The 18,246-nt window shown below is 39.0% G+C and overlaps 1 protein-coding gene across 1 annotated transcript; it reads left to right on the forward strand.

The window, feature by feature from the left end:
• Positions 1–1,355: 1,355 nt before the first annotated feature.
• On the forward strand, positions 1,356–3,314 carry LOC131011414 (GRAS family protein RAD1-like). The gene has a single exon (XM_057939224.1). It carries the CDS (start codon positions 1,618–1,620, stop codon positions 3,112–3,114), a length of 1,497 nt encoding a protein of 498 aa, XP_057795207.1. The 5' UTR covers positions 1,356–1,617; the 3' UTR covers positions 3,115–3,314.
• The last annotated feature ends 14,932 nt before the right edge of the window (positions 3,315–18,246 follow it).

An 18,246-nucleotide genomic window follows, 5' to 3' on the forward strand; every position in this document is an offset into this window, starting at 1 on the left:
TGTTTGAGATAATAATTAAATATATTAGTTCAACAAATTGGTGATTGACTTGGCCAAAAATTCTATAGCTACTATATCTGTAAACAATAATGAAAATTAAGAGTTGGTGTGTTGACAGGTAGCGATGGAAACTTTTTAAACCAAAGCAGTACTCCTTCCTAATCAGGCAATTGACGAATTAAACACAACACATATATCGATCCTATTGAAATTCCTTTTAGTTTCATAGGTTATATATATTCGATATTACATAATATATTTTATTTGAGAAGCATAGGCCAACTAATTAAAATTGTCTCATTCATTGTTGGCCGACCTTGGGTATAATAATGATGACATTGTGACAAACACATGAACTACCACATAGTGGCAGCTAAGGAATTTATCCTCATAGACCAATTACCTTTTTCTTTCATCTATGTACAGAATACAGAGGCCGGCTAATCTCTTACAATAATTAAATAGTGAAAATGTACATATATTTATGTTCACTACAAATTTATTCTGTTTCTTTTGTTTCAATACGATCAAAGCGAATATTTGTTTGGTTTATTCCTCTCAACTTGATCGAAATTCATTAGATGATAATGGGGACTAAAGTCGTAACGTCAAATATATACATTAACATGATTTTGTATAGTAGTTACTTTTTTCTAATTGAGATTGATATAGCTGCACCTATTATTTTTCATTAAAAGAAAAGAAAAGAAGCGACTTTCTCCAAGACATTTGAAATTGCGAGAAATTTCTTCATAATCATATTTCTTCCAATGATTACGTCAACATTATTTTAAAACGCATTATTGTTTCTTAATTATCCGATTCTTGGATATCGTTTTCTCTTATATGAGAACTCGCAATTGCTGTTTCAAGAAAGCTTTGAGAAAACTCTGTTTCTCTATAATAAATTACACAATATATTTAAAAAATTATAAGTGACACAAATCATAATCTACTTAAACATTGATAGGATTCAAACATGAAACCAAAACCCTCATAAAATACCTTATTGAGCGGTCCCATTGGCTTGCATATATTCAGTAGGAATTGAACCTACGAATTTCTCAATTATAGCTTTAACTATTCTGCCATTAATGCTTAGTGTGGATTCTCGCATAGGGTGAATAATCAAATTATAATTGAACAGTGAACAGTGAGGTCCCGGGTTTGAACCCCACTGCTCCCCTCCCCAACTCCCCCAAGTCAAAAAAATCAAATTCTAATTGAAATGAAATATTTAGAATAAACCAATGCAATTTAAGGTGAATGAATTGTTTGATATGTACATTTTTTTAAATAAATTAATTTTAAATTACTTTTAATATTTCCACACTACATTGAAGAATGTAATAGAATGTAATAATAAATGCCATACTAACAATAATGCAATAATTAAACAATATGAATTGAATAAATACCACTCCACGTATAGACTATTGTGATTCGAAGAAACCTAAATAGTCTTGGCAATTGTTTTATGACACAATCAAAAATCTTCCGAAAGAAGGTTAATATCCTTCCCTAACTAAGACATACATATTAACTTGCTCCAACCATTCATCTCTCACTCTCCAAATTCCCACAAAAATCCCAAAGCAGCCGGAACTCATAAACACGATGAACGGATGGGTCGCGGCCGTCACACACCAAGACTCCGCCATCCGTCAGTTCTGCGCCGCGCGCATGGAGGAGCAAGAACAAGGCAGAGAATGGGAGCACGACGACCTCGGCCTCCACGAGATATGGTCGTCTCTCGATTTCACCAACGACACGCCGCCACTCGATGTCGACCAATTCGTCGACACTTTCTTCAACGCCGAATACTACGACAACGATCACCTCCAACAACAACAACTTTCAAATATAGACGACGATGGTCGCGTATACGTGGAAGCAAACACCGCAACAATGATGAATGTCGCCGCCAACGTTAACGGCGTGGATGAGGGGCTTCAGCTAGTGCATTTGCTACTCGCGTGCGCCGAGGCAGTCGGCTGCAGAGACGCTCAACTCGCCCACTCCATACTCAACCAAATCTGGCCTTGCGTCAACCCATGGGGCGACTCGCTGCAGCGAGTCTCGCACTGCTTCGCCATGGGCTTGAAATCTAGGTTATCGCTTCTTCAAAATGTCAATCCAAACGGCTCCTTTTCTAGCAACAACATCGATGCATCCACGATCACGAGGGAGGAAAGGAATGAAGCTTTCGCCTTGCTTCACAAAACGACGCCGTACATCGCGTTCGGCTTCGTTGCCGCGAACGACGCCATATGCCAAGCGGCGAAGGGGGAGGAATCGCTGCACATCATCGATCTAGGAATGGAGCATAATCTCCAATGGCCGTCGATGGTGAAGACGCTGTCGACTCGACCCGAAGGCCCCCCTAAACACGTGCGCATCACCGGCGTGATCGGCGATTTGGACGCGGCGGAGCTAGAAGGCAGCATGAGGATACTATGCAAGGAAGCTGCAGCAGTCGGCATTTCTTTGGAGTATAGTTTTGTGAGGGAGCAAGTGTCGGCATCGACGCTCACTCGAGAAAAGCTCGGGATGGAGGAGGCGGCGGTGTTCGTGAACAGCGTAATGCAGCTGCACAGGCACGTGAGGGAGAGCAGAGGATCATTGAAGAAGATTCTCCAATCGATCAAGAAATTAGGTCCGAAGGTGGTGACGGTGGTGGAGCAGGACGCTAACCACAACGGGCCTTTTTTTCTGGGGAGATTCTTGGAGTCGCTGCACTACTACTCCGCCGTGTTCGACTCGCTAGATTCGAGCCTGCCGAGGGGAAGCGGCGAGCGAATGAAGATAGAGAGGTGGCATCTGGCGGAGGAGATCTGCAACGTGGTGGCGTGCGAGGGGGACGATCGGGTGGAGCGGCATGAGAGGGCGGATCAGTGGCGGCGGCAGTTGGGGCGGGCGGGGTTTCAGGTGATGAGGTTGAAATGTTTGGATGAAGCCAAGGCGGTGGTGAGTGGGTATGGGTGTGATGGGTACACGGTGGCGTGTGAGAAGGGCTGCCTTCAGCTTGGCTGGAAAGGGAGGCCAATCATGCTGGCTTCCGCCTGGCACCTAAACAATCTGCCTTCTTCTTCTTCTTCTTCAAATTTAATTTGATTTTATTTTGTTTTTTTTTTTTTCCTTTTTTGTTTCCGTAGATATAAATTATACGGTCGACTTCAATACTTTTTTCTGTTACATGATTTTTCATTTTTTTTAATTATCTTGTGCTATAAAGTTAATGCATGTTCCAAGATAATATTGGAATTGAATTTGTATTTTATTAGATATATATAGTACTCATTTTTCGTAGGCTCTTTTCCTATTGTTGATGAATGAACTTTTTAAATTTGTGGTTTCTTTTAAAATTCAAGATATGGGATATGTGCATTGTTTTCATGTTTATTTGGTCTTTATAATGCTTATATTGTTGGGAATTGTGTGCTTGATAGTTTGAGTGTAATTTGAATAAAATCTTTCAATACTACTCGTTAGTGTTCGTGTTGTTTTTACAAGAAATTATGCTCATTTTGATAGATTTGTGTTGGATGAATATAGAGTTCGTTGAGCTACAATTCTGTAAGCAAATATGGAATGAAAATTGAACCCAGTGTGTTGCACGACATGCGGCTGCATGAAGGACTCGCGCGGAGGGAGGTCATGTGGCTGGTGCACGGACGCGTGCGAGTATAGAAGCTTCCAAGAGGCCGCGCAACCAAGATACGTGGCGCGTGCGTGGCCTGCTTGCAGTCCGATCCAGCGCGGAAGCGTGATCTCATGGATCTATGATGCGAGGTTGCGTGCTTCGAGTTATTTTGGTGGATTTTGGAACCACATTCGAGTTTTAGTTGAATTCCTTAGTGTTTTACACCATGTCAGATAAATACCCCCTGAAATGTTTCAAGAAAGGGAAGAGCCTTTATTTTTTGAATTTTTTGCATTGCTTGAGAGACGAGAATAGAAGATTTGTGGATTCAAAGCAAGAGCTAGTGAGATTTTGCTAAAATGTTTCAAGAAAGGGAAGAGCCTTTATTTTTTGAATTTTTTGCATTGCTTGAGAGACGAGAATAGAAGATTTGTGGATTCAAAGCAAGAGCTAGTGAGATTTTGCTAAATTTACTACAGTTATATTTGCCGAATGATTTTGTTTTCCATTGTTTATAATTTGGTAGTTTACATGTCTATGTGTGGCTACTAATCTTTTATCGTAAGCTTAGGTAGTAAATAGGTGATGCATTTGTGAACATATTTTTGATTGATTAATCTAGATTTATTTTTCCTTTTCATGTTCTTGAATTTATTATTTCCTTAATTGATTGATCACCAATTTTGCATTATTTATTGTGTTAGTTTATATCAAGAGATAATTATTAACGCTTGAACAAGAACATGTAGTATGCTTCTCAATGTTAGCTGGGAGGACATAATCTTAGGATATGTTTTGGAGTTGCATGTTTAAGTTCGATCTAGGGATTAGTCTTGCATATGTAAATCTAAAACCGCTACGGAAGTAGATTTAGACTTTTTTTATGATTATCTTAGGAAGAATTGATTTCTTGAATCTATTGAAACTAAACTCTATAATATTTTCTCCACTATTTGAATTCTATTTGTCTCTATAATTCTTTGTTTATTAGTTTTGAACGCTTTTAGATTAAAACTTATTCTAATTTCCAAAATCTAGACTGAGGATTGCAGTTTAGGATAGTAGTTCTTCGTAGTATTTTCAGCTAGCCTCTGTGGAATATGACTTTGATTGTTATTATACATAATTACACATATGCACTTTCAACGACGTGTTAAAAAAATAAGAGAAAATATATGATTTTTGTTCTTCTATACTTTGAAAAGAATTAAAAGAACGTAACAAAAAAAAATGGAGGAATTTATTTGCCAATATAGTTAAAAGAAAGAATTAATACATTAAATGCAAATAGTCAATGCTAAAAAATGGAGTACCAATTTTAGTATAGTAAAAACATTGTACCCATCTTTATAAAAATGTATAAAAATTACCTAATTTTTGTATAAAATAGTATAAATATCTTTAATGAATATGCAATAAAATTAAATCAAAAAATAAAAATTTCAAAAACACCCCCACCCACCCCGGCCGACAATCATCTTCCCGAAACCTCTCTCCCCTCCACTTTCATCTCCCCAAACTCCACGCTCTCTTTTCCCCAAGCTTATTGACCTCTGATGTCGTTGTCACTGTCAAAATTTGTATTTCAACTCATATTTATCTTTACACAAAATACGAACAATACATGTTACACGTGAAATTGTGCATCGTGTGTTAGGTCCGGAGGGTCTTGAATAGGTGTATGGGGAGGGGTGAATACACCTACAGGTTATTTTAAAATTAAATGGATCTCAATACAGAGATCAAAACGAAACTTTAATCACAAACACACACCTATTTATTGGAAAGAGATTTGACCAAAACAGGGACGACTGATACTGAAAGACTCTTCAGTAAGGAGTTATCAGTTAAGTTACAAGAACTTAACTGATGTACGTAAGGCTTCAGTCGGGTTTGATAAAAACAGAGATGTTATAAATCTTCCTGACTATCAGAGGATAGATCAGTCAGACTGATAACATACGCAGCGGAAATACTTTTATTTCGCAATAGCCTTTGTTGAGCACGTTGTTAGTCTTAAGTTTCTCTTTGCAATTAATCAGTATTCAGTTTATCAAAGGTAAGAATACAAGTAGAAAAGTAAAACTGAAAGTTGTAAATAACACAGAGATTTTTACGTGGTTCGAAAAACACTTCCTACATCCACGATCGGTTGATCAGACCAACAACTTCACTCTGCAAGTGCCTACGGGTGCACTGCAAACCAATGCTAGTGCTTACGGGTGCACAGCAAACCGAACCATGTACTTGCAGGTGCACACAACCGAATCTGTGTGCTTGCGGGTGCACACAACCGAATCAACTGAAGATCCAATCTTCAGTACCAACACACCTTGTTGGATTTCTCACTCCTAGCACGAACTGGCACTAGGATCTCACGAAGACAGAGTACCTTCCTGAACTCCTTTGCAACTCAAACACTCGATTCTATCGGTCGAATGGAGGTTTGAAATCTTGCCAACTAAACTTCAAAGAACAAGTTCTTTGGAGTTAGTTTTGACCTAGGCTCTGGGTAAACAGAGGTTTGCCTAAGGTCTAAGAGAATATATGTAATCAACAGTGACTGATTTTTGACTTTGGGATTCTCTTCTTCGATTCAAGCTTAGGAGAGATTAAGCTTTGGCCGAGAAACAATTTTGGCAGAGTTTCAACTTATGTTGTTGAATCGGTGAAGATTGAAGTGATCCTCGAGCGCTATTTATTGGTGAGGTCTTGAATAGATCCGTTGACGGAGAAGGTCTTCAAGATTTCTTCCGTTAGAGAGCAATTTGAATTTGGGCTGAGGCTCCAATCTTCGAAGTTCCTTGTTTGGTGAGAACGGCTATGCTGAAGAGCAGGAGATGCGACGTCTCTAATAAAGTAGTCACCAAATAGGAATGACCTCTACAGAGAAATGATGATCTTGAGATCTCTGCATTTAATGTGGCTGTACTTTTGGAGGACGTGACTTCCTTTGAACGTTGGAGATTCAGTCCGAGGAAGAATGTTTAACTGATACTTGACTGTAGTATCAGTCCGCTGATTCCACATGGCACGCATTAAGTAATCAGTTCAAGACTGATTCTTCAACTGATACTTCAGTTGGCAACTTCAGTCTTCAGTCTTCAGTCCTCCGTCCTTCAGTCTTCAGTCTTTAGAACAGTAACTAAACTAGAAAAGAACTCTAACACTTGAGTTCGAACAGTTCTAGTCTATTACAAACAAAGCCTATGGATTTTGGTATCATCAAAACAAGGATTAGGATATTCCATTAAGTTCCCAACATCGTGCGAGCTGTAATTGTGTAATTACTAAAACTAGCCTAATGCAATTGTACACCTTAGATGGTAAAATAGTAAGAGTGTGTATTATTTGTATACTCCCTCCGTCTAGTAACAATTGTCTTAATTTTTTATTTTGGAACGTCCACAAAAGATAATCTTATCAGTTAAAAAAAACTACCATATATGGCCCACCACTTTAATTTAACCTAAATCTCATTATCCACTAAGGCGAGTCCTTTTATTCACTTTAACATTACAGCTAAGGTGAGTTTCTTTCTCCACTCACAATATACCCAACTATAATTATTAAAATATGTGTCACTCTTTCCTTTGATTAATATTGTTATTAAAGGACGGATGGAGGATTATTATAGAAGTGTGCATAATTTATCTTTCTTATCTCAAAATGAGTATACTATTTTTCCACTATATCTAAACATCCATGTTGATTATTTTATCTGCTTTGCCCAAAGTGAATCTTTGAAACTTTTGCCTCTTTCGGGGATGTAGCCTATTTTGCCCAAGATCATGCCATGTTGCCCCTGTCTCTCAAAGTGCGTCCTCATAAACGCAGAACACATAAAAATAAACAAAAAACAAAGACTCGATCTAGCCTTAAACGAGGCATAAAAACGGGCTCATCAATGTCCATGAAAGACATAACATTATTTTTTGATCTCCTCGAACTGGCTAATTGATTTATAAAAATATGGTAGAGATCTTCGAATGAATGGATGGAATGGGCCTCCAACTTGGGAAACTACCTCTGAGCAAGATCTGTCAGAGTGGTAGAGAAAATCTGATACCCCACTCCCTCATAATATTAGTGCAACATGACAATCCCCTCAAAGCGGGTCATATGCACATGTTGGGAATTTATTGAAATATCCTAATCCTTGTTTTGATGATACCAAAATCCATAGGCCTTAGTTGTAATAGACTAGAAATGTTCGAACTCAAGTGTTAGAGTTCTTTTCTAGTTTAGTTTGTTGTTCTGAAGACTGAAGGACGAAGGACTGAAGACTGAAGTTACCAACTGAAGTATCAGTTGAAGAATCAGTCTGGAACTGATTACTTAATGCGTGCCACGTGGATTCAGCAGACTGACACTAAAGTCAAGTATCAGTTAAACATTCTTCCTTGGACTGAACCTCCAACGTTCAAAGGAAGCCACGTACTCCAAAAGTACAGCCGCATTAAATGCAGATATCTCAGGATCCTCCTTTCTCTGCAGAGGTCATTCCTATTTGGTGGCTACTTTATCAGAGACGTCGCATCTCCTGCTCCTCAACATAGCCGTTCTCACCAAACAAGGAGCCTCAAAGATTGAAGCCTCAGCCCAAATTCAAATTGCTCTCCAACGGAAGAAATCTTGAAGACCTTCTCCGCCAATGGATCTATTCAAGACCTCTCCAATAAATAGTGCTCGAGGATCACTTCAATCTTCACCGATTCAACGACATAAGCTAAAACTCTGCCAAAATTGTTTCTCAGCCAAAAGCTTAAATCTCTCCAAAGCTTGAATCGAAGAAGAGAATATCAAAGCCAAAAATCAGTCATTGTTGATTACATACATTCTCTTAGACCTTAGGTAAACCCTTGTTTACCCAAAGCCTAGGTCAAAACTAACTCCAAAGAACTTGTTCTTTGAAGTATAGTTGGCAAGATTTCAAACCTCCCTTCGAAAGATAGAATCGAGTGTTTGAGTTGAAAATGAGTTCAGGAAGGTACTCTGACTCCTTGAGATCCTAGTGCAGGTTCGTGCTAGGAGTTGAAAATCCAACGCGAGTGAAGTGTTGGTACTGAAGATTGGATCTTCAGTTGATTCGGTTGTGTGCACCCGGCTAAGCACACAGATAGATTTGCAGTGGACCAGTTAAGCACTTGCGGAGTAAAGTTGTTGGTCTGATGAACCGACCGTGGATGTAGGAAGTGTTTTTCGAACCACGTAAAAATCTCTGTGTTATTTACAGCTTTCAGTTTTACATTCTTACTTGTCCTCTTTCAATTGATAAACTGAATACTGATTAAATGCAAAGAGAAACCTAAGACTAACAACGTGCTCAACAAAGGCTATTTCGAAACAAAGTTATTTTCCGCTGCGTATGTTATCAGTCTGACTGATCTATCCTCTGATAGTCAGGAAGACTTGTAACATCTCTGTTTTAGCAAACTCGACTGAAGCCTTAACGTGCATCAGTTAAGTTCCAGTGACTTAACTGATAACTCATTACTGAAGAGTATTTCAGTATCAGTCGTCAACCCTGTTTGGTCAAAATTCCTTTCAGTTAACAGGCGTCTAAGTTTGCGTGTAAAGTTTCGTTTTGATCTCTATCTTGAGATCCCACTATTTTTAAGAGAAAAATAGCCTATAGGTGTATTCCCCCCTCTCCCCATACACCTATTCGAGACCCCCCAGACCTAACAGCACATCTGATCATTTTTAACATAATACACAAGGTTGATGGGCTTATAGTTCTTGGCAAAACATTAGCCAAGATATACTCAGAGAAAGGACTCTAACCTATTTTTATCGGCACCTCTTCACGTGCGTAAACATCACCCATACTCGACTTTGGGGCTAACTTATGTGTTTCTCTAGTGATAGCTTTTCTTTTGTTCTTTCCTATATGTTTAGCGGAGCGGGCATTTCCATCATCTTGTTCTCAGTCAACACCTTCTCCTACTCGCGAATTTGATTTTTCATGAACTTAACTTTTTTTATTTGACTTAGAAATTTCCTTCTATTATTAATTAGTGTTAAACTTCCTCAGATGAGTCCTCCACTTCTATAGCAGAGCTATGAGTCTTCACAGGGCCCTTGCTCACTGAGACTCAATCATCGCTCTTACTACCAGATATGGTGTCTTAGTTTTTGGAAGCTTGCAGAACTTATTTCCTTTTGGTTGGAGGTAGAAACGACTTGTTGATGACATTCATATCTACAGAGGGGGCTGAGGTGGAACAACTTGAATCCATGTGGTGGCAGCTATTGGTGTTAGGGGCATAGATCTCATATGTTGCATCATGAACATCTGCTCTGGCATCGTAACAGTGACATTCCCGGCAGACGCGGGAACAACAGACAGTGGTTGAGAAAGCAAGGATGGAAAAGCTATAGTGGCGGCGACAGCAGTGGTAGCAGCAATATTCTGATTCTGAGAGCTCTGACCTCTGTTAAGTTTCCAGCTTTTTTCTCAAAGTCGGTGTTAGATATTCCATCTTTCTTGTTAAGTTGGCAGTATATGTTAGGTGTATGCCTGTTATAGACTCTATCTTGTTATAAGCCCAATAGAACTCTTTCTTAACGGAACACCACACAAATTCATGAATCTTAAAAGTATATTATGAACAGACTCTTGGGGTTCTTAATTATGTTTTCTAGGAAAATTTGCCCAAAAAACGGGGTATTCACCTTTTGTTCTTCAATAAAAACAATATGATAAGATGAACCGTATCATAAAAACACAAACCGAACCACCAACAAAATTTACCGGTCGAGAGGCTGTGGCAAAAAATTCAACTAACGAAATTGATCGAAACTTTTGGTGGAACCCAAACCAAATCACCAACAAAATTAACAAAAAAAAGTTCAAGACAAACCCACGGTTTCGTATGTGTTTTCAAGCACCAAAATACATCCACCTCAACAATTTATACAGTACCTCATAGAACAACGGCGCAATTCTCATCGGAAACGACCATTGATTTATTCGATTTTCTATCCACATACGCATGCTTCATTCTTGACGGTGACGACAACCAACGATGATTGTTGGTAAATTTTAGATGGTTTGATGAGAAAATCAGCCATGATTTGTGACGGAGGATGCGTTTGATGAATCTGTTAGGATGAGAAAATCAGGTGAACTTATTTTTTACCGACGTTGCTTCTTCTTCTTCTTCTTATCATCTAAGAGAATTAAAGGTTACCTTTGGAGATTTAACCACCACATCTTCTTCTTCATCTGCAAATGCAACTCATCTTCTTTTTCGGATGTTTTTGCCTTTTTGGATTGGCAAAATTCTTCTTTTTCGGAAGTTCTTGGATTTTTGGATTGGTGAAATTACTGCATCAGATGGGAATTTTGTTGCATCCAGTTTTATTTCTAGAAAAAAAAATCAAGATTTAATTTTTTTTTTATTATCATTGAACAAATCAAGTCCAAATCTGATTGAAAGCATTAAGAATTAAAACTAAACAGAAGAAAATGAAGAAATTATTGGCATGTGTATTACAACAATTGAATGAGAAACAATAATATGAAAGAAATAGTCTAAATCGAAACTTCAAAAGAAAAATAGGCGAAACTTCGTTTAATTTTTCAACAATAACCTTACCTACCATGAATGCATGCTTATCTTACTCTATTAAACCAAAAAAAAAATGGGTCATTACTTTTTAAAATAATTGATGATCTATCACGGTCATTTAAAAGAAACCATAAAAAATGGCGCAAATAATAAAAAAAAAACAGCTTAAGAACTGATTTTTCATATAATAAATAGATAAATAAAGTAATGGACTTAGTAGGCGATAATAATAATTTGTGAAACTTGTTTATACAAAATATAAATGTTTACAAAATTCGGTGATAGTGGGTCAATGTTGTGGGTTAGTGGGATTTAGTTAATTATATGTGACTTAAATATGTCGTTAAATAATGTGAGTGTAAAGTGTAAACTGCCATTAAATAATTAGTAAGATTCTGTTAAAAAATTTAGCGCTAAACATTTTTCCGTTAAACTGCTTCTTTATATAATATATAGATATAGATTGGTAGGTTGTCCTATTTAAATCATATGGACCTCTCGTTGTTTTAGTAATGGACTACATTAATTATTTAATTAGACTATTAATTAGTTTAATTATTTATTTTAAAAAGAATATGCATAATAATATCATTATTATTATGGTGTACGCATATAATAAGCAATTGCTTATTGTTGGAAAATGAAAAGATATTCAACCCTTATGTTTTGATGATACCAAAACAACTGAAAGACACATTCTAGCTAATAGTGGTTGAGTTTCTTGAATAGCTAGAGTGGACATTGAATGCAATGATAACTGAAGATGGTAACTCAACTGAAGACTGCTTGACTGAAGGCTATGCACAAGTCCAGAACACACTAAGAAATGCAGACTCAATTGAAAACTCTCAACTGAAGGGAACTGCATCAGAAGCAATTGAGGAATCTATGAGTCATGGCATTCGCCTCAACTGAAGAAGGAAAGGCTACATGGACAACCTCCAAGACATGCTGCAACGTTTGAAGAAGTCAGAAGCATTGTCTTTCAAGGACGGAGTTTCCTCTTTCGTGCAAAAGCCTGCAGCATTTGTACCAAAAGACAAGAAGACCATTTCTACAATCATCAAAGAGAAATGGAGAAGGAGAACTTGAGCAGATTAAGACGTTATCTCACAACGACAGGATTCGAAGAAAATATATCCACCAACGGATCTATTCTTTATAACTGTCTATAAGTAGCTCAGGAGGACACCTCAAGAAATTGGGGAAAATAAGAGAAAAAGAAAATTCGATTCAATCATCAATGTAAAGCTACATCGAAAGATCAATTTGAGCTCAACCGTCACAAGCATTGAATCGAAGAAGAGAGTAATCAGAGATCATACAATCAGAATGTCTGATTACAAGAATTCTCTTAGAATATATAGGTAATCAATAGACATATCTTTAGCCTAGATTGATGATTACTTGAGAGCATGTTCTCAGTAATCCTAGTTGGCACGTTTCTTTTCGGCACGAGTATTAAGGAGAGTGTTATTAAGAAAAAGGTTGTAGGGACCACATGTTTAATGTTATTGTTAATTAATGTTAAATATACTTAATAAAATAACTCTCTTCTTCATCAACACCGGCGAGGTCGCCGGCGGTGGCGGTGCCGCCGCCTTCCCTTCACCTCGTCTGTCCTCATCTTCGTCCAACAAATGTGTTTCCCCCAAATTCAAGAAATCCAAGAAATTCTGCAACTAAAGCCACCAGTTTCAGATCTCAACTCAAGCCTGTATTATCGGATCTGGCCAAGGCAGAGAAGCCACCCCCGACCCTCCCCTTTACAGAACTCCGGCGACAACAGAGGGAAGGCGGTGGAAGAGAGGGAAGAAAGAAAGGCGAGAGATGGGTTGTCAAACACAAAATCAAAAAAAATGCACGAAAAATTGCACCCAAAGATAGGTTTTCAAACTCTACAATTACAAACCCATCTCCAATAAAATTCACGAAATCAATACATAAATAGAATCAATACATAAGTTGGTGAAATTCACGAAATCAATAATAAGAATAAGAATAAGATCTGGAGCAGGCGGCGGAGGTGTGGAGGCGTGACGATGGAGCCGCTCAGATCTCGGAGCCGGCGGCGGATGGAGCAAGCGCAGAGGTGTGGAAGCGGTGGAGGGTGGTGGCGGCGCTAGGCGGTGGAGGGTGGGGGCCGCGCTAGGGTTTAAGAGATGGTGGTGGAGGGATGAAGAAGAGGGTAGAGAGGGCAGGAGAAGCCGGCGGGTGGATGCGAAGACGTCGCGCCGTCGCCGTGGAGGAGGAGGAGAGACGGAGTCGTCGAGGAGAGGAAGAGAGACGGCGAGTCACGAGTGAGAGTAATTGGGAGAGAGAGAGAGTGTTAAGAGTGAGAGTATTTTTTTAAAGTGTTTAATTAGACTTTTAATTAGGATTTTAATTAACATTAATCAATCCCTTATTTTTTCCAAAATAGGAAACGTGCCATCAATAACGGGACAGCCCAAAAAGGAAAACGTGCCATTATTAACGGGACGGAGGGAGTAACATTTTTCTTTCTGAGAGAATATCGTTTGTAATAGAGTTCGAGACTAAGACCGAACTCAATGGTTGTTTGGCACCGTCAAACTAAATAGATGGTTCCTTGACACCAGTCAAGCCAAGTGGTTGTTGTTTAGTACCAGAAAACTAAACTGGTGTTGGTTGTGGTTTAGTACCGGTTCAAAGCTAAGAGAGAGTTCAGCTTAAAGGTGTTGGCTCCAATTACCTTAGCATTAGCTGAGTGGGCACGACAGTGTCAGGGCGTGCTAAGTGTTAAATCCAATTCAGGGTGGATTGGTAGGTTTGATGTGCACCTCTAAAGCATAAGCCCAGAATGTTTGTCAGACAAATAATCTGGTTGTGGATGTATTATCCCATAGAGAGAGAGAGTCAAAAGCCTATAGCACTGCAGGAAGACCAATGTCCCGATCGACAGATCTAGTGGTCAGTCACCGTCAATATTTGATTCTACGGCCAATGCTGCTAAATTCAAATAACAATTAAACCATGTTCCTGTTGCTAATGTATCTGCATGTTCCCGCGCCATTGCAGACTTTATGTTAGAACATGGGGTAGGTAGTTTCATTGACTAGTCTAGTTGAATAATGTAGCTAGAGATGTCTCCGAACCACGTTAAAAATCCTTGTGTTCTTTACTTGCTTTCAGTTATTTCTTTTATCTATGCTTAATTGTTTTCAACTGAACTGGATTAACTGAAAAGTGAAACCAAGGATTTTATAAGTAACAAACATTTTTTAAAGGCTATTCGCACTAAGTTTAAATTCCACTGCTGAGTTGTTAATCCTACTGACGATTGATAGTCAGAGAGATTAATAACTCTACTTTGTTTTACAAACTAGACTGAAGCCTTACTTGGATATCAGCTAAGCCCAGTGCTCGACTGTTGTCAACTCACTGAAGTATCTTCAGTATCAGTGTACAACCTATTTCTAACTGAAACTGGTTAAGTATTTTTTTATTGTGAAAAATAGCCCACAGGTGTATTCCCCCCTCCCTCTCCATAGACCTGTCAGTCAACCCTTCGGGACCCCAACAATTGGTATCAGAGCAATTCGCAAGAACATTTTGTTCTGATCTAGTTCTTACTGAGCTAGATCCTACATGAGGGTTGTTTGTGTTTTTAAAATTTTACTCGCTTTCTCTCTAAGTGCAAAGATGTCTCTTTCTGTCCTTGATTTTCTATTTATCTTTGCTGACTAACCATTGCAGGAATCTTTCTCACTGATCGACATCCTGAACCAAGATGGGTGTGAAACTTCAGATGAAAAACTCCTCGTGAAAGGATGATTCTCGTCAAAATTGTGTCAAGAGAAATTGATGGTGAAATCATCTGAAGTCAAGAAGGAGGTAGATTCAGTTAGTTAACTGAATCTGTCACCCTCGCTCTAAAATGATAGAGCTCCTGAAAAAAGGGTCTCGTGATCATTTATCATCCCAAGAAGAAAAATCAGTTACACTTTTGGGGATGATCAATGATTAGAGCCCTTTCCTAAGAACGGACGCTGACTGAAGATGTAAACGGATGAAGCATCTTGATCAACACGAAAACCACTGCTCCGAAGACAGGAAGCTCATCAAATAAAGGAGGAAAAACTGAAGTTGCTTGTCCTGTCATTATTTTAGATTTGTGGAGGACAACATTTCAGTTTAATAAAAGCTCATTCGCCCTGACTGAACAATCTTCAGTAGTTTTAATCCCATCATTAGTCAAGGGGGAATCAGTCAAGTGCTTCTTAAAAACCTCATTCGTGGTATCGACTGATTACGACATTCAGTCGACCAGTAAGTTACTCCTTATCACCATTGAAATGTCTTCAATCACTCTCTCTCCACGAACTCTTGATTGCTTACGTTTATCTTGTTGAAAATGAAAAAAATTATCTTACATATGTTTTATGTCAAGAGTATCATCCTTTTACATATCTTTTAAACTTTTTCTTTCTTCCTCTCACTGCACACCCATGTAAGCACATCATTTCGATTTTCACCTTTTTAGACACGATTTTGGCGGTCATTTATTGCGGACGCGAAAAACCTTCTCAATTCACTTTATTTTTGGAATTCAAACCGCCGCTATCAAATCAATTGTTACCTTTTAAATCTTGCGGCTTTCAAAACATGCATATTCACCTTTTTGGCTTTCCCTCTTAATTCAAACCTTCTGCATACTTAGACCCTTTGTTCTCTCCACTTGAAATTACACTTTTCTACTAACCATTCCAAATCCACACTCTTGTGAGATTTTCTTCATTTTCTCAGAGAGGAACTATCATGAAACCAGAAGACAAGAAGACTTCAACTCGATGGAGTTTTAATCCACAACCATTTGAAGATCATCTTCTCAACATGTGTGATGAAAGTCTCTCAACGCAAAGGACAGAAACACTAAAGAATGAAGATCCAGATCAGTCATGTGCGTTATGCTCCAGACAAGATCCATATGAAGGCATCATACCCATTCTAATGACCACCTCAAGGTCACAAATCCTTCCTAACCTACATCCCAAGGACAAATCAGCTTCGTCCAAATTGCTTGGGATGTCAAACCCTCCGACTGTTGAACAATCCATTCTGCAGAAGCATTCTACTCAATCGAAAAGCTGTGAAACCTCTTTTTCATCTCCAAGTGAGCATGAAATAAGAGTGGTTCGGGAGAAACCATTCTCCCAGGATGTAAGGCTGCAGTTTACCTCCAATGCATCAGCTAAGCCGCCCCTACATTTTTCTTTTCAGAACTATCATCTCGATGATTCTTCCAGTCTCTTTTTTCCAAAAGAGAATCAGCAGAGTAAAGGCTGTGTAGAATCAGTCTCATAGCAAAGGTTGCAGCAATACCCTATGGATTCATCCACCAAACTACAACCATTCCATCTTCTCTTCCCTACCTTGTCTTTTCCCACTCATGATCTTCTTACTCGAATGTATCAGACATACTCTGAGGTATTTCTCACGAATACATCAGCTTCTTCTCTTTCCATTTCATCAACCTCAGAGCCCAGCATTCTTTGCTCTGGAGAAGAATCTTCATGGTACGAGCCTCTTCCCGAAACCTTGCTCGACCGTGCTCATCAGTTCATACCATTCATCCAACAAAATGCTCACCCAGAGATCTATTCTGATATAACCAATCTTCTCATCCACACATATATTCGGAATGCTCCAATGACTCAAGTCCAAGATCTCTATAGCAGAAATTCTGAGCCTGACTATTTCTCTAAAGAGTGAGAAATACTCAGAAAATTTGGTATCACAAACATGTGGGATGCACTGCATGATTTGAAACAGGTGATCTCTGCATATCTAATGCGTCAAGGATTTGCACTGATTCAAAAGAACTCTCCTTGCGTGAATCAACAACTTCATGAAAAGCAAGAGGTTGTGGATCAAAGAGAAATATCCACCTCCGTCTTTGGCTACTCCAGAAGAGATCCCCAGGAGATGAACCTAGATGAATACAGAATGTTCTTCGAAACAAGATCCATCAAGGAAACTAGTCAACCACAGCGGACTGATGTCGCTGCAACTGGAGAATCAAAGGAAAAGCAGTAAATTCATGAAAATGCTGCATCCAAGCAAAGGGAACTTCCGTCAGGTCATAGAACTGAAGAAGCTCAACCAGCAGAAGCCGCTGCTGATACTGGTGACTGTGCTACCCTTGAAGGCACATTCAACTGGCTTCTAGAGGCAAATGAGAAGGCCTCTAAAAAGGAAAATTTGGGAAATGATCCACGAGATAATGACTTCTCGAAGAAAGTCTTCCCTGAAGACGTGGACAAAAAACTGATGTTGCACAGTGGAAATGACAACTGGAGATATATCCACTAAAGTACAAGGAGTGGTCACTGTTGATATGCAAACTGAAGCTTTGACGCCGACCATCTCAACTGTATTTGAAGAACAACCATCTTCGGTTGAAAGGCAAGAAGGAGACAAAGGCTCAACCAGAACTGACCTAAAGCCTTCCAAAGTCTTCACAGATGCTGCTGCTGGAAAGAATTCTTCAGTTAAGGGAGAACCTGTCAGAAGTTCCTCCAGGCCAACTCAAGAACATTCACTGAAAAGAATGGTCCTCTTTCATCAACGACAGATCAAGGATCTCCAAAGGCAACTTGATGAAAGGACTACCTTTGCAGCACAACAGATTCAAAAAGCTCCACCGTGTGGAAATTCTTATGGAAGATCTATTCCGAGACTCAGTAAGTGAGAAATGCATGACCGGCCAATATCTACGCTTCTTGGATAGCCGATCAGAAGCCATGCAGGAAGATCTCCACACTCACATCAAGACCATGCTACCAATTGTCCAAAACTTTCCACTATTGGTAGATCAAGTGATGTACGCTGACAGAGAACGAACTGAAGCAAGTCAGCGGAAAGAAGATAGGTTCATAGAAATCAAGGCAGAGCTAACCCAACTTCGCCACAAGATCACCTCCATTGTCACCCAACAAAATTACAATCAAACAAAAAGAAGTGCTCTTCATGTCCCGGCTGAGCAAGAATTGCAGCTTGTACATG

This window comes from Salvia miltiorrhiza, chromosome 2 (assembly GCF_028751815.1).
Source record: "Salvia miltiorrhiza cultivar Shanhuang (shh) chromosome 2, IMPLAD_Smil_shh, whole genome shotgun sequence".
NCBI classification, from domain to species: Eukaryota; Viridiplantae; Streptophyta; class Magnoliopsida; order Lamiales; family Lamiaceae; genus Salvia; species Salvia miltiorrhiza.